This window comes from Saimiri boliviensis, chromosome 1 (genome assembly GCF_048565385.1).
Source record: "Saimiri boliviensis isolate mSaiBol1 chromosome 1, mSaiBol1.pri, whole genome shotgun sequence".
In the NCBI taxonomy this organism is placed as follows: domain Eukaryota; kingdom Metazoa; phylum Chordata; class Mammalia; order Primates; family Cebidae; genus Saimiri; species Saimiri boliviensis.
The window spans coordinates 14,874,228-14,898,188 of NC_133449.1; the positions used below are offsets into that span (position 1 = coordinate 14,874,228).

Here is a 23,961-nt window from a genome sequence, read left to right on the forward strand (position 1 = left end):
GGTGGCTCACGCCTGTAATCCCAGCACTTTGGGAGGCTGAGGCTGGTACATCACAAGGTCAGGGGTTCAAGACCAGCCTGACCAACATGGTGAAACCCCGACTCTACTTAAAAATACAAAATTTAGCTGGGCGTGGTGGTGCGCACCTGTAATCCCAGCCACTTGGGAGGCTGAGGCAGGAGAATGGCTTGAACCTGGCAGATGGAGGTTGCAGTGAGCTGAGAGCATGCCACTGCACTCCAGCCTGGGCTACACAGCGAGACTCCGTCTCAAAAAAAAAAAAAAAAAAAAAAAAAGATTAAAGGGAAAAAAGGTATAAATTGTAAGTTGTCTTTGGTAAATGTGCATGCATTTAATTCTTTCCAAAAATTTCCACATGGAAAGATATTCTACCAAGCAGAAAATTCTGAAGATCAAATATGACCTATATTCTATTAAGCATAAAATCAGGAAATAAATTTTACTGAGCATTTTTTGCATTCACTATGAGAATCACCTTAAATAACTAGCCCCTTAAAGATAGGAATGATATTTATCCCTTTAAACCCTCAATATAAGTACAAATCCTGAAAACAGTAGGTTCTCAATAAATGTTCTAAACAAAATTAATACATGGATGAATGAATGATTGATGGTGTCAAGTTAAGCAATTCAAAATTCCTGGAAAATTTCTTTTCCAAACTCTTGTTCATTTGTACATTCTTAGTTAACAATGTTCTCCTAGAGTTACACACTGTCAAGGAACTAGAATCTTCTCTCTTACCCTCAGTTGTTGGAAACACTTCTTCTTCTTTATTTTTAGCTTCTGCCAGTTTTCCAGTTCTCAGCAATACTTCTGCAAAGCTTTCCACTGGAACATGCTGATAGGTGTCATAGGTCACTTCAGACTAGACAAAAGAAGCAGTTTCACCAAGTAGTAAGGTGCCTTTTGTTATACAAATATATGCTTAGAAAACACAATTGTAAGATGTTATGTCTTCTGGTGACCTGAATAATAACTTCTTACAAATTAAAGCATATGATTTTATGAAACATTTTTAAACAGATGTTAATCTCATAATGTATCATAACATATACCAAAGAAACATGTAAAACCAATGAATAACGTGAGTAAGACGAGTAAGTATATTTTCAGGAAAATTTTAGTTTTTGTTTATACTGTCTATAACACCATGAGAGTTAAGTCTATCTTCTTAGACTCACTGTCCGTACCTCAGTGACAAAAGGATTTGAGATGACAGATTCATAAAAAGGATGACACCCTTGTTTTTCCAGATCTTCATTAGCTGTAGTTCCGATTTGATACTCACCACCATATTTTTGCCCCTGAAAAGAAAAAAGTAAAGAAAAATGGATAAAAATAAAGAGAAGGCAATGTGGTAGGAAAAGGAGTAAAAACAAGGAAGGAAGGGAGAGAAAGAGGAAGCAGGAGACACTGATCAATGCTTCCTGCGCTTCCCAGGACCTAAAAAGAGGGCCAGAGTCACACAGATATCCAGCCGACAATGAAGGATAATAACCACATGCTAAGAGCAGCACATCAACCCCACCCTGCAATGCCTTTTTCTTTTCCCAGTCACTTTGACATCAATGAATTAGAAACACTGAAGCAATCAATGTTGTTCACATGGTGAGTTTTCTACACTACTATCAGAATAACCACTCAAAAACATCATCTTGCTGGGCGCTGTGGCTCATGCCTGTAATCCCAGCTCTTAGGGAGGCAAAGGCGGGAGGATAGCTTGAGCCCAGGAGTTCGAGACCTGACTGGGCAATATAGTGAGACCCCGTTCTCCACAAAAAGAAAAAAAAAAGACAAAACATCACCTTGTCTTGTGTTGCTGCCCTGCTTAAAAATCCTTCAGTAGCTCTAAACAAGGCAAACAGCCAACAGCCTAAGAACTAAACTATGTAGAATAACATGAGGTGATTAAATGTTAATTAACATGAAAGGTTAACTTTCCACCTCAACCAGACTGCCTGCTTTATGCATCTTATTGGCTTCTACGTCTGTCTCCCACTGTGAGGGTCCTGCCCTGCTGACTGCCTCTTTAGAGTCTAACTTTCCTTTCAGGCCCAGTTCAGACCTGCTGAATCCTTGTCAGATGGACAAAAGATGATATGATTGTGTCCCTTTCATGGTCCCCATCTCTTTCACAACTACCACCCACACACGTCTTCAAGACATGTTATCAGCATGGCAGATTAGCAAGAACTTTAGTATGTCTAGAGTACAGTTAATTAACTTTATGTTCTGCTTTCTCCAAAAAAATTGTAAAGCTCCTTACTGGAAGAGCCAAGTAAAAGGAATTCACCTATTCCTCCAAGGCTTACTGCAGTTACATTATGCCAAGCACAGTCTAGGGAAACGATGAAGCTGCTGCTGCAAATGATAAAAATTACAGCTAAGATTTAACAGTGTCTCAGTAAATGGCATCTTCATTATTCAACTGTTTGGACCATTGTCCTTAGGTCTCTTCTTTCTCCCACATCCAGACTACCAGCAAGTCTAACAAATACATCCCATCTCCAAACCAGCCTCTTCCCACTGCCTTCATCTCTGTCCTAGCTCAAAATACCCATGACTCTCACCGGGAGGACTGATCTCACTGCATGTTGGCTTCTATCTCACTGTCTCTTTTCTATTCTTTCAACAGCACTTAAATGAGCACAGTAAAAGTAAAGTTGGATCACACAATTGCACTGCCTAAATTCTACAATAGCTTTCCGTCTTACTCAAAACAAAATCTATAGTTGTCATCAGTCTACATGAGGCTTTAAATGATGAGCCTCCCTACCACCTTTCTGATCTCATCACCTTCCATTCTCCCCATTGTTCACTCAGCTCAGGCCACACTGGCCCCTTTTATGTTCTATGCAGATGTCAAGTGTGCTACCCCACTCCAGGGGGGGATAGGGTTTGCATTTGTTCTCCCTGGTTCAACCACATTTCTGCTCAAAGTGGCTCCTTTTCTGAGAAACCCAACTTCTCTATCTTAATCAGAACTTCACTCCCCAGGATCACTCAGGATTTACCTGCCTTGCTTGCTTATCTTTGTCACGCTTGTTATCAGCTGCCATTACATTATTATACAAACGTGTATCTTCTGTGTCTCCCCGACTGACATGTAACTTCCACAGGAGAAGGGAATTAGACTGAAGTGTTTCCCCGCTGTATTCCCAGTAATTAGCACAGCATTTGAAAGGGAAAAAATGTCTACTAAGTATTTGCTGAATGAATAAATGAATGAGATGCACAAGGAGTGTTTGTTTGAGGCAAACTGCTGAGAGTCCTGTGTTCTTCCTCTTTGTTTTCCAGTGTGAGATTAAAGGACTGCAGTGCGAGAATGCAGAGCAAACTCAGTGGCTGCACTGCCTGCCCTGACTTGGACTTCCAGAATGAAAGCGAGAATCTGCTCAACTGTCCTCTTTCTTGAGAGCTCCCAGTGGGCCTCCTAGCACTCTTCCTCAACTATCAGCCCGTAGAAACATAGCAAAAGCAAGTAAGCACTGATCAAATTTTTCTTTTCATCTCTCTAAATTCTGATACATAAACCAAGCCTTACGTAAATCTCTATTAGTGTCCTTTGCCAATATTCCATGGGAATATATTACATTCTATAAAACAGATTACTCATTCCCTATCTGATGAGAGGTCTATATTTCTTAGATTTTTTTAACCATATACAGAAGATAAAGATGTAACAGTGAAAGCATTGCTAATGAATTTATATAAACCATACAACTGATTTTAAATAGAAAGATGCACTGCTTACCTGAAGGGGTCGAAGGTAGGTTAAAGACTTCTTCCACCACTGCCCATCACTGACAGCCTGGAGCACTGCCTTGGTGGTGGTGGTGGTGTTGGAAAGGACTTTCATGGTGGTAGCAGTGGTCCAGCGTAATAAGTCAGCTGAATTGCTACCTGGAACACCTACTTCATCCTGTGTTAAAGAAATGAAATAGCAAGGGCAAAATGTGTATTGTCATAAGAACAGAGAAGACAGTGATAATGTGAATGTTTAAAATAATCAGATATTAAACATGAAGATAGATAAATTTAAAAATCTGTCCATCTTCACTTACAGCAAAGTAAATGTTAAAAGAGCACTATCAACATATTGTTCTCTCTGAATCATTTGCCAAAAAAATAAAACTGGGGAAATAGAAAAACACCATAGTGCATTAGTTAAATAATCCCTCAGAAATATTAATAAAACAAATAATTGGTATTTTATTTTTTTACAAATCTAATATCCTAACCATGAGATACTCATATTTGTTTCCTTGACAATACATTTTAAAGTATTTATTATTTAGATTAAAAAATACATTATTCATCTGAATAATGCCACTGCAACCCAGAAAGAAGTAAAAGATCAGACAATCAACCTTTAACTATCAAAAGGCGTTTCCATCCAAACAAGTAGGTAATTAATAGTCTTTGACAAGTTTATAATGTGGTACCTCCGGCCAATCTTGAAGCAACCAGCTGAAGTTCTCACTCTCTATTACTACTCTGACAGATTCCACAAGGAGAAAATGTCAATACATTAATTACAGTCTTATAAACAGAAAGGATGAAGACCTATCTGCATTTAGTCAAAGAAAAATATTATTTGTTCTATAACTTCTTGGTTTATTGCCTATCCACTTCCACTTTTTTTCCTTAAGAATCTCAGTTAAACAAGAGAAAAACTTAAGGCTTAGTTTATCAATACCAATAGCTTGTTGTGACTGACAGAAGGATAACTTACTTAATAGCTTAGTTTGGCTATTTAGGTCTACATCTAGTTATTCATTAAGTTATAATTTAAGTAATAAAAAGAATAAATCATGTAATCAATAATGACCACGGCATCAGCACGTAACAAATACTTAAAATATACTCTTTTAGATCAACTTGACAGTTTCCACATATGGTAAGCAGAATTATGGGCCCCTGAAGATGGCCACATCCTTATACCTAGAACCTGTGACTATGTTACATGGCATGGCAAAAAAAAAAAAAAAAAAAAAAAAAAGTACAGGTGTGATTAACGGTATAGACCTAGAAGTGAGGAGATTATTCTGAATTATCTGAGTGGGACCAAGCTAATCACATGAGCCCTTAAAGCAGAGGATCTTTCTCAATGAGGATGAGAGAGAAGGAGTGTCAGAGATAGGCCATGGGCGACGAGGTAGGAGAGATTTGAAGGAGGAGGGAACTCAACCCACAGTTGCTGGCTTTGAAGAGGAAGAAAGGGAACCACAGGCTGAGGAATACTGCAGCCTGTAGGCACTGAGAACAGTCTTCAGGTGACTTCCAGTAAGACAATGCAGACCTCAGTCCTACAACCATAAGGAATTAAATTCTACCAACACCATGAATAAGCATAGAAACAAGATCTTCTCCAGAGCCCCTGGAAAAGAACACAGCCTTGTTGGCATCTTGATTTTGGCCTTGTGTGGCTCTATGAAGAGACCCAACCAAGCCTGTAAGATTTCTGTCCTATGGGAACTGTGAAATCAACCATCCTGTTTTAAAGCTGCAAAGTTTGTGGTAATATGAGACAGCAGCAACAGAAAACAAACACATTACACTGTATTGTTTCTTGTGAAAGTGCAAAAACCATCAACTCAATGCAATATTATATATATAAAATTTAATTATAACAGCAACATAGAAAAATAAATGATAAAGAAAGAAAAAAAAACCAGATAAATTGCCTGTATAACAACAATGCAAAAAATAATGAGTGCCAATAAAATGCAGTACCTCTCCTGGGTTCCAGATTGTGGCAGATGCCAGTTTAGTTCACTCAACTCCGCTCAGACCCCCTTACTGATTTTCTCACTGTTGCTAGCAGTTGAGAAGCTAAAAACTACATTTCCTCCATTCCCTTATAGCTGGTGTTCCACACATAAACTCGTTTTCTCTCTCACTTTATATATCTCATACTAGGCAACAGGTTGAAAAAATGAGTAAGACACAGGCTCTGCCCTCAAGGAGCTCAGAAAATAGAGAGGAAAACAAAGATAGAAATAATTACAGAATAATAACTTTTATATTAGAGGTATTAACACACATAGAGTACTACAAGAACAGGAAAAGAGATCATTACATCCTCTGCCTAGAGGCATAATCACAGAAGGCTTCACAGAGAAGGTAATCTTTCAGCGGGAAAAAATGAAGGGTTTCCAGAGTAGAAGTGGTGAAAATAACTTCAGGAAGAAAATGCAACTTAAGAGGATGCAACTTAGGAAACATGGCAAGATGGAGGAACCTTAGGTGATTCAGGGAAACCACAGAATGCAGCACAGCAAGAGAAATAGCAGGACGTGAGGAAGAGAGAAGGTAGAGCTAAGCCCAGCAACAGACTTACAAACCACGCAAAAGAACCTCCATTGTCAACTAGAGGAAAGGGAAAGTCACCAGAAGGTGACTTTAAACAAAGGGAGTAACATAATCAGATTTGTGTTTCAGTAATATTATTCAAAGAGCAAGAACCCAGTTAGAAGACTGGTGCCTCAGTCCCAGTTTAAAATAATCAGGGACTGAATTGAGGTAGTAACACCGGGAACATAATTAAGTTATCATTAGGTGTTTTCCAATTAAATGTATATATTACATTTTAATGTTTTTCCAGAGGTAAATCAGGTAAGTGGAGAAATTCCATCCAAACATCTAACAAAGAAAGTTCAAGATCACCACGTTGGAACTTAGTGGAGATCTGAGAGACAAGAAAAAAAAAAAAATGGAAGGAAAGTCAGCAACATGTAAACTATAATTGCTTGTGAAGCAAAGTCAGATACAGTGGAGGTAAAAAAAAATGAGCAGCCCAAGTTGTTGAGGAATATAGAGGACCAAGTTCACACAAAGAAGAAACAAAGACCTAGATACTTTATTTACCAGCAGTGAAGTCAGGCATCTTGTTTATAAGTATCATAACGGCTACCATTTATTAAACACCTACTATCTGTCCAAGACTGAGCTAAGTGTTTCATACAAGATCCCTAAATTTTACAATAACACTGTAAAAGTGTTAAAAAATATACTACCACTTGACACAAAAGTAAACTGATGATCAAATACATTGAATATGCTGCCTACAGACGACTGGCCCAGAGGTGTCTCCCCTCTTCTCCTTAACCCAATTTGGCATTGAAGTGTACAGTTCACTTGTTCTTTACAGGATTTTGACCCATTGGAAATATTACATTCACATTTACATTTGTATTTATTTAAGCTCATTAATTTTTCTGTGTTATAAAACTAATACAAATTCACTAAAGGCAGTTTGAAAATCCAAAGAAGTGTGTAAAAGAAAAAGAATACTGTTTATTCACAGTCTCATGATGCAAAGACACTTAGGGCCAACATATATTCTCCCTTCCTGTGTTTAATCCATAGTATCCTTTTTAAATAACTTTTCATCGATGTATAAGCCATATCAAATGAGTGTATGGTTTAACAAATTTTAACACATTTAAGTAACAGGCCCTTAGGACAACAAACATAGTTGTAGAAGCTTCTCTTGAGTTTACCTGCAGCCAGTAACTTTCCAAAAAAACCCACTATCCTGACTTGCAGCAGCATAAATTTTGTCTATTTTATACTTTATATGAATGAAATTATATACTTTTTTGTTCTGATTTCTTTCACTCAACACACATTCACTCAGATTTTGAGAGTAAAGTTTGTTCAACTCCACACCTGTAATCCCAGCACTCAGGGAAGCCAAGGTGGGAGGATGGCTTGAGGCCAGGAGTTGGAGACCAGCCTGAGCAACACAATGGGATCTCATCTCTATAAAAAGTAAAACTTAAAAAAAATGTTCAACTCATTACTATGTCACATTATGTTGTATGAATATGCCAGAACTTATTTATCTTTTCTTGGATAATCCCCAGATTTAAGATAATACCGATAGTGCTGCCCTGAACATGCTGGTAATTATATTTTGGTGAAGATATGTTTTTCTGGGTATATATCTAGCAGCGGAATTACTAAGGCATAGAATGTACCTATATCCGGATTTAGTAAATAGTGCCAAATATCTTCTAAAGTGGTTATACCAATTTAAATATTAACCAGCAATTGTAAGAGTTCTGGTTATTCCACATCATGCCAACACATGGTACTTAATGTCTTTTTCATTTTAGCAATTCTGGTAACTATGTACTGGTATCTCTTTGTGGTTTTAACTTGCAACTCGCCAGAGACTAATGAAGTTGAATAACTTTTTGTATATTTTGGGTCATCTGAATACATTCTTTTGTCAAGTGTCTGTTTATGTATTTTGCCATTCTTCTAATGGTTATCTATTTTTTGGGGGGCGGGGGGGAGGAAACAGAATCGCACTCTGTCACCCAGGTGGAGTGCAGTGGCATGATCTTGGCTCACCACAACTTCCGCCTCCTGGGTTCAAGTGATTCTCCTGCCTCCGCCTCTTGATTAGCTGGGTCTACGGACATGTGCCACCACAACTGGCTAATTTTTTTTTTGTATTTTTAGTAGAGACGGGGTTTCACCATGTTAGCCAGGATACTCTTGATCTCCTGACCTCATGATCCACCCAACTCATCCTCCCAAGGTGCTGGAATTATAGGCGTGAGTCACCACACACAGCCTATCCACCGTTTTTATTCACCTGTGGAAGTTTTTTTATGTATTCTGGACATACATTCCTTATTAGATATATGACTTGTGAATATTGTGAATATTTGCTATTACTCTGTATATTATCATTTCATTCTCTTAATAATGTCTTGTGATTAACAGATGTTCTTAATTTTAATTTAGTCCAATTCATCCGTTCTTAACCTTATGATTAGTACTTTTTGTGTCATATTTAAGAAATCTCCAACCTGGCAACAAAGCAAGACTCCCATCTCGACAAAATAAAAAATAAAAAATTACCCAGGCATTGTGGCACGTGCCTCTATTCCTAGCTACATGGGAGGCTGAGGTAGTAGGATCGCTTGAGCCCTGGAGGTTGAGGCTGCAGTGAGCTTTGACCACGCCACTAGCTTGCAGCCTGGATGTCAGGGATTCTTCTTTCAAAAAAACAAAAAAAGAAAATGGAAATCTTTGCCTATCTCAAGATCACAAAGATGTTCTAAGTTTTCCTTGACATGCAATATTTTTGCTGAAAGTAAAATCTTAAGACAGTATCACACTTCTGTCCACTCAAATATTATATGCATACTATTAATGCACTTACCATAATATATTGACATTTACTTTTTTGTTGTTCTTTCCAACTAGACAGTGAGCTATTCAAGATCAGGGACACTATTTGTTCCTCGCTATATCCTCAGAGTATGTGAAAAATCTCTATTGTTTGGATCTCTAGATAGGTGAAAGACGTCTGATTTTATTGTGCTGTTTAAATGTTTGAAGATATATTTTCAAAAGTCCCACACGTGGCTGGGAGACATGGCTCATGCCTATAATCCCAGCATTTTGGGAGGCTGAAGTGGGCAGATCATGAGGTCAGGAGTTTGAGACCAGCATGGTCAACATGGTGAAATCTGGTTTCTACTTAAAATAGAAAATTAGCCAGGCATGGTGGCGCATGCCTGTAATCCCAGCTACTCAGGAGGCTGAGGCAGGAGAATTGCTTGAACCTGGGAGGCAGAGGCTGCAGTGAGCTGAGGTCACATTAATACACTCCAGCCTGGGTGACAGAGCAAGACTCCATCTAGGAGGTGGGTGGGGGGGGGGGGACGGGGGAAGTCTCACATGTTTTATTCAGAGTGCGTAAATGTTATTCAAATAAGATTTCATGTCACATTTTCAATTCCTTTTCATCTTCAGAATCTTCTAAATCAAGAGGATGTATTGAATGATTTGAAAGTCATCAACTAATCCAAGTATAGAACTGAAAATATAAACATGGTAAGAATTATGGCACTTCAGCAGAATATAACTTTATTTAGAGGTAAATGAAACCAATTGAAAAATATCAACAAAAAAATGCAGGCTAAGCCAGCACAGTGGCTCATACCTGTAATCCTACCAGTTTGAAAGACTGAGGCAGGAGGATCACCTCAGGCCAGGAGTTCAAGACTGGCCTGGGCAACATGGCAAGATCTCACGTCTACAAAAAATTAAATTAAAAACCTCAATTAAAGATCTAAAAAGTTCATATATATATATATATTTTGTTTTCTGGTGGCATGTGCCTGTAGTCTCAGCTACTCCAGAAGTTGATGAGGGAAGATCACTTAAGCACAGGAGTTTGAAGCTGCAGTTAGCTATGACTGTGCACTCCATCCTGCAGGACTCAGGGAGAAAGGGTGGGAAGGTAAGGGATAAAAGACCACAAATTGGGTTCAGTATATACTGCTCGGGAGATGGGTGCACCAAAATCTCACAAATCACCTCTAAAGAACTTACTCATGTAACCAAATACTACCTGTTCCCCAAAAACCTGTGGAAATAAGTTTAAAAATCAAAATAAAAAGAAGAAGAGAAAAGAAAAATGCCACAAAACAACTATTCTATTTCATAAAATGGACCAAAACTGTCGTTCTGTTCACATGGATGGGCTAGTTCAAGATAGGAAACTTAAAATATATGGAAGGTATAAGTTTGTTTCAGAAGATAAATGAAATTCACATGCTAAGAAATGTATGTGATAAAAAGATTTTCTGTAGGAGCGTCTCCTAATGAGAATCACAAAAGAGAAAGTAAAATGAAAGGCTCATTTGGACCAGAGAAGCAGCATTTAATTTGTCGGCAGTCTACCAAGATCACAGTTTAAGCAGAAACATTAATGAAGAAAACAGTTTTCTTTAACTTCATGTAATGGGGAAAGAAAAAAGAGGTTAGGCAAAATTTACCCCCGAAATGATTACTACTGCCACTTTTTATATTCATAGTGGCACACTGCTAATTAACTTAGAGTGTAGAACAGCAGAAATAGATTAAACCTCAAAACCAAATCAACAGTTCCCAGAATAAAATTTAACATGAAATCTCATTAATGTCAAGTGTGTTACACAGCTCAAAGGTTAGCTTATTAAGCACTAATAATATTTTTCAAATCCTGTAACAACAGACACCATAACCAGACAAGTTCACAAGAACACAGATCGTCCTATGTGTCAAGTGTGGCTCACACACAAAAAAAATTATTGTTGGTCAATTACTATGATGAATAATCTATTGGGAGTAGCTTTCTCCCATGTCCTGTAGTAAGTGTTAATTTCTGGGAATTCTACTGGCCTACTGTAAACTGAGCTGGCGGCACATATAAATTAGGCAAGGATTACAAACAGATTAGGTTAAGCTCAACTACTACCTCTCCTCCAACACAGCCTTAAATAATCCAAAGTACTTCCCCGCACCTAACACTTATTTATAGAAAATTTCAACTGAACTCAAAATAGTAAGTATGCGATCCTTACTACGGATGATACTACTTTTAGAAATCCCTGTCAGAACAAGCAACAGAAAAATACTCTATGGAGTAAATAACTCTAAAGTCTGACTCTGCTTCATGTCACCTGCCAATTAGCAGGCAAGGCTACAGCTTAGCTGATCTCATGTGTGGGGGCCATGGACTCCTATACATGTCTGATGGAAGCTGAGCCCTTTCCCCAAAAAATTCAATGAACATGCATGTGCACTCACATGAATACAAAGTCACAAAGTCACACACATACACACACACACACACACACACACACACACACACACACATACACACATCAAATTAGGCATACTGGTCAGGTGGAGTGGCTCATGCCTGTAATCCCAGCACTTTGGGAAACTGAAGCAGGAAGGTTGCTTGAGGCCAGGAGTTCGAGACCAGTCTGATTAAAATATTGAGACCCCCATGTCTAAAAAACAATAAAATAAAAATTAGCCAGGGATAGTGACTTGTGTCTGTAGTCCTAGATACTTGGGAGGCTGAGGCAGAAGGATCACTTAAGCCTAGGAGCTCAAGAATGCAGTGAGTTGTAACTGTACCACACTGCACTCCAGCCTTGGTGACACAGCCAAACCCTGTCTCTTCAAATAAATAAATAAATAAAATTAGGCATACTACTTCAGGGGATTTAGAGGCCCAACCCATCTCGGATTTCCTAGAATTCTGGGATCCAGGTTATAAAACCAACATTCAGAAAAAATAAAGGTATATAAAGTATATTTTTATTTTCTTTTTTCCATGCCCAATTTTAAAATTACTTTTGATGAATGACTTTGGATTCTAGATGAACCCACAAAGTAAGTTTACTCAACACATAATCTTGCATGCCTACTATGTTTAAAATCCAGTGCTAGGCAATAGGATTACCATGATGATTGAGATATGGTCCCTGTTCCCAAGAAACTCATGATCTAGTAGGGAAGAAAGGAAAATAAGGCAATTTGCCTTATTTTACCAATTAAATGAGAAATTATCAAATTGGATTCCACTCCAATATGCCTCCCCATTTAATAGCAGAAATTATCACCACTTATCACATCCATATCTTACTTTCTTCATTTATTCATTCATTCTTTAACAAATATTTATGACATCAACTTGTGATAGGGATTATAGTAAATGCTGAAAACATAGCACTGACCAAAATATGTATAGTCTCTGCTACAGAGAGCTTACATTCCAGTAAAAGGCAAGCAGAAAATAAATATAAAGCATGTCAGAAAAGCATCATATAAGTTATACATATATAAATATATAACATATTTATATATATATGTAACATATATTTTTATATAATATATAACATATTTATATATAATATATAACATATTTATATGTCATGTGTATATATATATATATATATATATATATATATATATATATATGACCTACAAAGAAAATAAAGTAGTGTGGGGGAGTAATAACACTACAATAACACAGAGAAAGAGTGGGGACAATATCCACGAAGTCACATTTGAGCAGACACCTGTTGGAAGTGGGAGGATAAGTCATATAGATACAGATATTTGGGAATATTATTACAGGTAAAATAGAGCAAATATAAGGATCCAGAGGCAACAGGTTGCTGGGAATGCTTAAAGACTGGAAAAAAATAAAATAAAAGCCAATATGACTAGAGTCAGTTGAGCAAAATAAATGTGTATTTTGGGGGCAGGGAAGCAGTGGAAGGAAAATAAAGTCCAACAGGTAAAGCCTAACAGTGCAGAAAAGAGATCATGGGTGTCCTTGTAGACTATTGTAAAGCCTTAGTTTCTACTCTGAGTGAAAGGTTTTGAGAAATGTGCCTTGAACTGATGTATTTTGAAAGAACCACTCTGGCTATATTATTGACCACAGACTATAGCAAGAGCAGGAGAGAAACAAACAGGACACTACCTTGTGACTCTAGGGGAGATAGGATGATAATTGAGACCTGAGTGGTAGCAGTGGTGAGGGTAATATAGAGCCCAATTCTGAGTCCACTGTCAAAGTGCCGTCAGCAGGATGTCCCAAACAGGAGGAGAAGAATCAAGGATGACAGCAAAAGATGTATGATAAGAACACCTACAAAGAGTTCTATTCCATGACACAGGAAAGACTACAGAAAGAAGGTTATTGTTTGGGGGAGTGTCGTAGGTGGGGAGAGGAAGATGGTTGAAATCAGCAGTTCAATTTTAACATATTGAGATTGGGTTGCCTATAAGAAATTAACTATAGATGTTAAGTTGGCAGCTGTTCATTCAAGTCCAGAACTGAGAAGAGAGATCAGGGCTAGAGTTATTAAGCAGGGAATCATCATCACAAAGTCGATATTTGAAGTCAGGATAATGCATGAGTGCATCTAAAGAATCAGTGTAGACAGAGATGATGTTTAAAGACTGTGACCTGATATCTAACATTTAGCTGGGGAGATGAGCACAAACCAGCAAAGACAATGAGATACAGTGCCCAGTGGGGTCTGAGAAAAACAAGACAAATGGGATGTCCCTGAAGCAACTATGTCAAATGTCACTTATAGATCAAATAAAACAAAGATTGAGATTTGACTCACGAACTTGGCAACAAGAGGTCATTGGTGGTGACCCAGCCACAGCTGTTCTGGTAAAATGGTGAGGAAAGAAGCCCCCATAAAGAGCAGATGAAAGATAATGAGAGAAAATAAAAAGATGTTACCAATACTAATTATAAACTAAAGAAATGTAGGAAACGTTTGTCAGAGTGGTACATTTTAGACCCTACAGGGCTAAATAATCTCATGGCATTTCTTTAAAAGTAAAAGGAAACTGGCCAGATACAGTGGCTCAAACCTGTGATCCCAGCACTTTAGGAGGCGGAAGTAGGTGGATCACTTGAGGCCAAGAGTTCGAAACTAGCCTGACCAACATAGCGAAACACTTTCTCTAGTGAAAATACAAAAATTAGCTGGGTGTGGTGCCACACAGCTTTAATCTCAGCTACTGGTCAGGGGTCGGGGGGACCGATACATGAGAATCACTGAAACCCAGGAGGCAGAGGTTGCAGTGAGCCAAGATAGTGCAAATACACTCCAGTCTGAGCAACAGAGTGAGACTCTGTTATTATTATATAATAAATATATATAATACATATGTATGTAATCTGTGGGTGTTAACGGTTTTCTTTTACTTTATATGTATCTATGTATGTGGGTGTTAATAGTTTTCTTTTACTTTATTTATTTATATGTGTATATGTATGTGTGTATATATATACACACACATATATTTATATATATTTATAGACATTTATATATATACACACACACACACACACATACATATACATATATAAATAAATAAAAGAAAACTGTTAACACTTACAGATTACACCATAACTAAGATAGAAAACTTGAATGTATCATTTTTGGAAAATGTCTTTTGCAAGTCAATTTAAATAGCAAGTATTAACTCAATAACTAAATAGCAATAGATAAAATATAAAAATGTATTGCTTATTACTAACAGTTATTTTAAAACACAAAAAATATTACAAATACATGGGCTTTATGAAAAAAGAGCAGAATAGAAGAAAGAATAAAATGCGAAATTCTAACAGCGGTGCTAAAAGAGGAGGCAACTAGTATAAACCTTTGTGAGGAATGGAAATTTATAATGTAGATCTGCCAGTCTAATCAAAATTATGATTCAGACCTATATGCTGACTGAAATGCATAAATGGTTGTTCTGAATTGTGTCGGCACTGTGTTATCATTCAGATCACTGCTGTCATGTTCACTGTAAACTCAATCTCCCACAGAGAACACTCATCAGGCAATATTGTCCAAAAAAACAACAAAACACATATTAATGAGGACATACCATGCTTCCAGTGATGTCCTGGTATCAACAGTAAACAAAACAAAGTGAGAATTTACACAAAGTTATAAAAATCAACCACAAGAAAATAGGAAATTATCTATCCTAGGAGCCCATTTCTACCATTTTATTGCAGAGCAACACTAATATGAGTATGCAAAGATATGTAGGTAAAATGTATAGTGCAGTTTAGTCTAAAATAGAGAAAAGTCGGACACAATCTAAATGTACAAAAGCAAAAACAACAACAACAACAACAATAAATAAATCATGGTACATTCATCCAGTGAATACAATATGCCATTATGTAAATGGTCTACATGGAATCACGAGGGCAGATTCAATGACACATACCAGTAGTACATGAAACTATTAGCTGCAAAATAATATATGCAGTATGAATTCATTTTAGTTTACAAAACAAAACAATAAACCTCCAAAAGACAGAGGAGAAGCTATACAGAACATCTGTTTATACATAGGAAAAGAATAGAAGGAAACATATGAAGTTAGAAGTGTTTATCTCTGAGTAGTGGGATTTGTGAGGCTCAGAAAGATCAGAGAATAGAAAGATCAGAGGGAGGAAAAAGAACTTTTTATTTAACAGATATTAATGTATTGTTTATTATATTTATATTTTAAAAAAGCAGAAAGTACAAAGTTATGTATATATACCCATTTACCGATTTTATCATACATGTTTCACATCTAATTTCTTTTACTTTCAAGAAATATAATGTGCCGAATAATGCTGATATCCCTTATGTCCCTATAAATGAATTATTTTCATTCATTTCAAGCTTGTATTATTTCTGTAACTAATGAAAACATTATAAACTCCAGTCAATATGCGATGGTAAACTCCTGTTTCAGTACACTAACTGTGCTCCAAAATATTGAGCATAGAAAAAACAATCAATGGACATGTGACCCAAGCTCAAGAGAGCTCAACATTCTGGGGCTCATAATTCAGATATGAGCAGTGGCTATCAGGTGCTCCTTTCCAGAGAAGAACTGTGAATCAAAAGTATACCCTGCAAAAGAAAAAAACTTCAGCCAGATTTACTGTCTAGGCTATGCATTTACACAAACTGTGGGCCTAAGGAGGCAGAGAACAAAAACAAGGCTGAAAGGAACCGAGACAATCCCTTCACTGGCTCCATTTGTACATTCTCATATTCTCAACCTTACAAAGGGGAAACAACTTCATGAGAAAAACTACCAACGGATGTGGTTCTGGACTGAAGTGCCACAGAACTGAGTAGAGAGAAAGCATGACACTATAGAAGCTTTAGATGAGGAAAGTGGGACAGGATGACGTTTCATCATTCAAAATTAGCTTGCAAACCAAAATTCCAGAGCACATGGGGGGAAAAAATCAATAAAACAATAATTATAATGAAAATTCACTCCAATTAAAATTATTAAATTATTAAATTTAAAACTTCAAAATAATTCATTTGTGTCTTTGTGTGTACTAAATGTGAAATTTAAAATTTATTAAGAAAGAATAAGTATCATAAGATAAAGAAAACAAAACAAACATGATTCTCTTGAGTTAATTTTTATGTGTGATACGAGGTAAAGTTCTGATTTCATCTTTTTGCAGATGGATATCCCTCAAGTCTATACTTATTTGATAAAAGGGACTTCTTACTACTTAAATAGGTAAATAAATAAGTGTAGGAATTAAAAACAATAAAACTTTCAGGAAGAAAGCACAGGAGTAAATCTTTCCAATCTTGTGTCAGGCACAGATTTCTCAGATATAACAACAAAAGCACAGTCCATAAAAGAAAATATTAATAAATAATATTTCAGCAACATTAAACATTTCTTGTACCTCAAAAGCCACCACTGAGAAAGTAAAAAGTCAAATATACAATGAGAGAAAAAATATTTTCAAATCATAAATCTGAGAAACAAAAAACACTTGACTGCAAGATGTTAAAAAACAAAACACAATAAAACCTCTTACAGCTCAATAACAAGACAAATAACCAAATGGGTTATTTTTTATACATTTTTTAAAATTGGCAAAATATCTGGATAGCTATTACATTAAGAAAGTATAAGAATAGCCAGCCAATAAGCACATGAAAAAAGAGATCATCATCATTAGTTACTTGGGATATAAATATCAAACCGATATCATAATGAGATAGCAAATATATAAGAATGCCTTTAATAAAAATTCAATCAAAAAGCCAGTTAAAAAATAGACCACTAACTGGACTAATAAAAAGAGAGAAGAATCAAATAGACACAACAGAAAAATGACAAAGAGGATATCACCACTAACCCCATAGAAACATAAACTACTATCAGAGAATACTATAAACATCTCTACTCAAATAAACTAGAAAATCTAGAAGAAATGGATGAATTCCTGGACATATACACACTCCCAAAACTAAACCAGGAATAAGCTGAATCCCTGAATAGACCAATAACGAGTTTTGAAATAGAGGCAGCAATTAATAGCCTACCAACCAAAAAAAGCCCAGGACCAGAAGGATTCACAGCTGAATTCCACCATAGGTACATCTAAGAGGAGCTGGGATAATGACATCTGAAACTATTCCAAATAATTGAAAAGGAGGGACTCCTCCCTAACTCATTTTATGAAGCCAGCATCATCCTGATAATAAAACTGGGAAGAGACACAACAAAAAAAGAAAACTTCAGGCCAATATCACTGATGAACATCAATGAGAAAATCCTCAATAAAATACTGGTAAACTGATACAGCACCACATCAAAAAACTTATCCACCACAATCAAGTTGGCTTCATCCCTGGCATGCAAGTCTGGTTCAACATAAGCAAATCAATAAATATAATCCATCACATAAACAGAGCCAATGACAAAAACCACGATTATCTCAATAGATACAGAAAAGGCCTTTGATAAAATTCAACATCCCCCACATGTTAAAAACTTTCAACAAATTAGGCATTAAAGGAATATATCTCAAAATATTAAGAGCTATTTATGACAAACCCACAGCCAATATCACATTGCATGGGAAAAAGCAGGAAGCATTCCCTTTGAACACTGGTACGAGACAAGGATGCCCTCTCTTACCACTCCTATTCAACATAATATTGGACGTTCTGGCCAGGGCAATCAGGCAAGAGGAAAAAATAAAGGGTATTTAAATTGGAAGAGAGGAAGTATGTCTCTATTTGCAGACAACATTATTTTATATATAGAAAACCCCATTATCTCAGCCCAAAAACTCCTTAAGCTGATAAGCAACTTCAGCAAAGTCTCAGGATACAAAATCAGTGTGCAAAAATCACAAGCATTCCTTTCCACCAACAACAGACAAGCAGAGAGTCAAAATATGAATGAACTCCCATTCACAATTGCTACAGAGAGAATAAAACACCTAGGAATACAAGTAACAAGAGATGTGAAGGACCTCTTCAAGGAGAACTACATCGACTGCTGAAGGAAATTAAGAGAGGACACAAACAAATGGAAAAACAGTCCATTCTCATGGATAGAAGAGTCACTGTATCATGAAAATGGCCATACTGCCCAAAGTAATTTATAGACTTAATACTATTCCCATCAGACTACCATTGACATTCTTCATAGAATTAGAAAACAACTACTTCAAATTTCATGTGGAATTAAAGAAGACCACATCTTTAATGTGGTCTTCTTTAATTCTTTGCCAAGACAATCCTAAGCAAAAAGAACTAAACTGGAGGCATTATGCTACCTAACTTCAAACTATTCAAGGCTACAGTGATCAAAACAGCATGATACTGGTACCAAAACAGACATGTAGACCAAAGGAATAGAACAAAGACTTTAGAAATACCACCAGACATCTACAACCATCTGAGCTTCAACAAACCTGACAGAAACAAGCAATAGGAAAAGGATCTCCTACTTAATAAATGGTGCTGGGAAAACTGACTAGCCATATGCAGAAAGCTAAAACTAGACCCCTTCCTTACATCTTACACAAAAATTAACTCAAGATGGATTAAAGACTTAAATGTAAAACCCAAAACCATAAAGACCCTAAAAGAAAACCTAAGCAATACAATTCAGGACACAGGCATGGGCAAAGACTTCATGACAAAAATGCCAAAAGCAATTGCAAAAAAAGCCAAAATTGACAAATCGGATCTAACTAAACTAAAGAGCTTCTGCATAGCAAAAGAAGTTCTCATTCTGCATAGCAAATGAAGTTCTCATTCACTCATTAGATTGAACAGACAACCTACAGAATGGGAGAAAATTTTTGTAATCTACCTATCTGACAAAGGTCTAATATCCAGAACTTACAAGTAACTTAAACAAATTTACAAGAATAAAAACAAACTATTCAAAAATGGGTGAAGGATATGAACAGATACTTCTCAAAAGAAGACATTTACAACGCCAAGAAACATATGTGGAAAAGCTCAACATCACTGGTCATTAGAGAAATGCAAATGAAAACCACAATGAGAAACCATCTCACATCAGTTAGAATGGCGATTATTATTATTAAAAAGTCAAGAAACAATAGATGCTGGTGAGGCTGTGAAGAAATAGAAACACTTTTACACTGTTGGTGGAAATGTGAATTAGTTCAACCTTTGCGGAAGACAGTATGCCAATTCCTCAAGGATCCAGAACCAGAATTACCATTTGACCCAGTAATCCCATTACTCAGTATATACTCAAAGGAATGGAAATCCTTCTACTATAAGGACACACGCACACATATGCTTATTGCAGCACTACTTACAAAAGCAAAGTCATGAAACCAACCCAAATGTCCATCAATGATAGATTGGATAAAGAAACCGTGGTACACAAACACCATGGTACACTATGTAGTCATAAAAAGGTAGGCCATCAGGTCCTTTGCAGGGACATGGATGAAGCTGGAAGCCATTATCCTCAGTAAACTAACACAGGAACAGAAAACCAAACACCACGTTCCCACTCGTAAGTGAGAGGTGAACAATGAGAACACATGGACCCAGGGAGGGGAACAACACACACCAAGGCCTGTTGAGGGGTTGGGAGTGAGGGGAGCAAACTTAGACAATGGGTCAATAGGTGCAGCAAACCACCACAGCACGCATATACCTATGTAACAAACCTGCACATTCCACACGTGTATCCCGGAATTTAAATCAAAATAAATTTTTTAAAAAATCAGTTAATAACACACATTAGCAAGGATGTGGAGAAACTAGAAGCTTAACATATTCCTTGTGGAAATATAAAAAATGTGCACACACTTTGGAAAATAAAAACAGGCAGTTTCTTCAGATGTTAAACATAAATGTAACATACAATGCAGAAATTCTACATCTAGAGAAATCAAAACATATTTATATACGAAGGCTTTTACATCAATGTTCAGAGTAGCATTATTCAAAATAGCTAAGAAATGCAAACAACCCAAATGTCCATCCGTTGGTAAATGGAAAACGTAAATGCTGGCCAAGATGCTGTGACATAACTGCCATTCTGCTCACTTTTATTTAAACATTTCTAAACAATAATTTTATAAATTCAAACTAGCGCTATACTTAGCCCATGCTCAAGCTTTAAACATTAATTAGTCCAGTTGTATAAATCTGTAGCCACTTAAAATGCTCATAACAAGCTTTCCCACAGTGCAAATGATTTTTTAATGGGAACCTTGTATACAACCCATTTCTAACTCTAATTAGATTTATCTAGGGAAAACGCCATTGGTTAAGTGATATACCTAATACTAGCTAAACAAAATGTTAATATGCTCTAAGTGGTGGAAAACTGTTCCATCTAAAAAGCATAATAGCCAACATTAATAAGAAATTGGAAATCTGTAATTTTGGTTGTTATTCACAAATTACGCATTTTGTTCTATTTATAGACAAACATCCTGTTCACAGGGACAACAGCAATATCTTCTAACTTGTAGTCTCCCTATGCACTAACATAAATGTAGTGCATAAGAATTACATCTTTATTTTGCTTGGATATATAAAGAAAAATCATTATTTTCACAAGTGAAGTAATGAAAGTCTTAAGTATTAAGCAGATTACACATAAAGTCATCTCTCATTTATGAGCTATAATTTAATATGATTAAATCTACCGTTAATGGGTAACACACGGCATCTTATAGCTAAGCACTATACTTTAACCCAATAATAGTAGCTGTAACATTCTGAAATATGTCTCATGAATCAAAGCCATAATGCGTGCATTGAGGGTTTGGTCTAGCACTTCATGAGCTCTAGATCTATTACAATTTGATGAAAGGGGACAAAGGAAGACAGGAAATCTTTTAAGCAGCATAAAAATAAAAAAGCAAAAGAAAATCATTTTGGAAGAATTCCTTTTCCTTGCTAAGTGGAACTTGTAGAGGACTACCAATGGTCTCATTCATTTATCGATGGAATTTAATAGAGTAATATGTGCCCACCTGCAGTAACACAGCATGGCCCACTCCAAAGAAGCTACCAAGAGGCCAGGCTGACACTTTCTAATTCACTATAGAAGCAGAAAATAGAAGTTCCAAAAGTCACAAAAGGCTTTTCACAGATTTGGGGAAGAACAAGAGGGTTCCAAATAATTCATGAAGCTGAGCTTAGCAAACACATTGCAATTCCATGCTGAACAGAACAATGATACACCCCTCACAATGGCCACAACATCATGGCACATCAGTAATCACCACATGACTAAAAATTCACTTCCTAATTCATTTTAGGGAAAAAAAATAATCTACTTCCTAATTTATTTTTAACACAGACTGATCATTATGCAGTTGGTGTTTCCAACTAGGCTTTATGAAGCATTAACTAGGCATTCACTAATTGAGATGCACAATAAGAGAGCACAAAGATAGGTGATATACCTCCAGTGACTGTACAATACCAAATCACACCATAGAGCGCTAAAAGAGAACAGTGACAGAACACTTAGGAAATATAAAGAAGGGGGCAATTAGAGGACTCAAGGAAAACTTTGCAAAGAAAATACTTCAGATGGAAGGGATAAGAGCACAAGACAAGCACAAGAGCACAAGATAAGAAATGTACTCCAGACAGAGAAAGCTCTGCTAAATAACACCAAAGGCGCCGAAGAGCCTGCACAGAGAATGGTGGTATGTTCCCCACCACTGGAACATTGCAGATGTTTCAAAGGCATGAAAAGGGATGATGCTGGAGGCAGAGTAGGAGATATGACTGGACAAGGTGTGGAGGGAATAAAGCTTCAAAAGGAACAACATTTGGGATAAAGATCTCATAAAAAGTAGGTCTTCAATTGGACCTTGAAAGACAACTCCTCCTAATACATAGAACATCTAGTGGCTAGTATACGAACTATTCTGAATCCCAGAGAAAGAGAACGGCATAGAAATTTAATACGTTTTCAGATCCAATGGGGGAAAACAATAGTTGCTAATGAGCACAACTATAAGTCAAAACATGCCAAAGGACAATCTGCATCACTCTAGGACCCTAGAAAATGCTATGGCTGCCATCTGAAGTGAGTGAGTGCATCAACAACAAAAGAAGTCCACTGTCTGCAGAGCTGGTGGCTGAATGCTCTCCTCCACTGAATGTTGCATCTCCCAGAGCTCTGATGTCCAATCTGGTAGCCAGTAGCCTCCTGTGCGTATATAAACTTAAATTAATTAAAATTAAATAAAATTTAAGGCCAGATGCAGTGGCTCACACCTGTATTCCCAGCACTTTGGGAGGCCGAAGCAGGTGGATCACTTAAGGCCAGGAGTTCAAGACTAGCCTCGCCAACAGAGTGAAACCCCATCTCAAAAATAAATTAAATAAATAAATAAATAAATAAATAAAATTTAAAATTTGATCCCTTAAGTGCACTAGCGATATTTCAAGTGCCCAGAAGCTCTGTGTGACTAGTGGCTACAATAACGAACAGTGCAGGGATGCACATTTTCTTCACTGAAGAAAGTTCTATTGGCAGTGCTGTCCTATTGTCACCACTGCAGGAGGAATAGGCAAAAATGCCATAGGGGCAAAAAGTAACACTTTAAACTTCTTTGAGATAATCAGATTACTTAGCACTGAACTGGGAACACACATGCGTATTAGATCCATGTTCAGCAAATTAAATTTTAATATTAAACAAAGAGTGGTGAAAATGGGGTAGTTGTATATGTTCTACTCTGGACAAAAGCTAAGTATCTTCGCCCTAATTCCCTCAACAGACTCCATCACTGAGCTTTGCGCCAGAGTTCTAAAAGTAACTGTATAGTACACAAATACTAATGACTTTGTCAAGACGGAGACAGAAAATTTAAAAAAAAAAAAAAAAAAGGTTAGTGTAGCTCACTTACCATAATAGGTGTCTTTCAAAATAGTTACAAGAAAAACAAGTGACATTTTACACTGTGAAAGGGAAGCTTATCATTTGATGGAATCTCATGAAAAACCGATCTATATAGAGATTCATCATGTCTTAATTTATCTAGCTGGGGTGTCAGAAACTGGACTACTATGTTTGATCTAAAAAATGCTAATTCTGTATTTCTGGAAACAGTCATGAAAAGTTAAATTCCCTGGGGCAAACACTGACTAAAAGAAGACGGGTGTCGGGGGACACTCTCCCTTCTTTCTCTCCCAGGATGGAAGATCCTGAAACACATATATACTTACCTGGTTCAGACCATTTTAATTACAAGAATCTCAATGAGGAAAAGGAAGAGAACA

The 23,961-nt window shown here is 36.8% G+C and overlaps 1 protein-coding gene across 3 annotated transcripts in view; it reads right to left on the minus strand.

Moving 5' to 3' along the window:
* The window catches only part of NBAS (NBAS subunit of NRZ tethering complex), a 420,713-nt gene that overhangs the window by 190,203 nt on the left and 206,549 nt on the right, over positions 1 to 23,961 (minus strand). For all 3 annotated transcript variants that reach the window (XM_074394213.1, XM_003935214.4, XM_074394217.1), the window contains 3 exons: positions 3,777 to 3,944; positions 1,213 to 1,326; positions 764 to 887 (listed from right to left, as the gene is read on the minus strand). In XM_074394213.1, the coding sequence (XP_074250314.1) occupies positions 764 to 887; positions 1,213 to 1,326; positions 3,777 to 3,944 (406 nt within the window). The remainder of the gene's footprint in view (positions 1 to 763; positions 888 to 1,212; positions 1,327 to 3,776; positions 3,945 to 23,961) is intronic.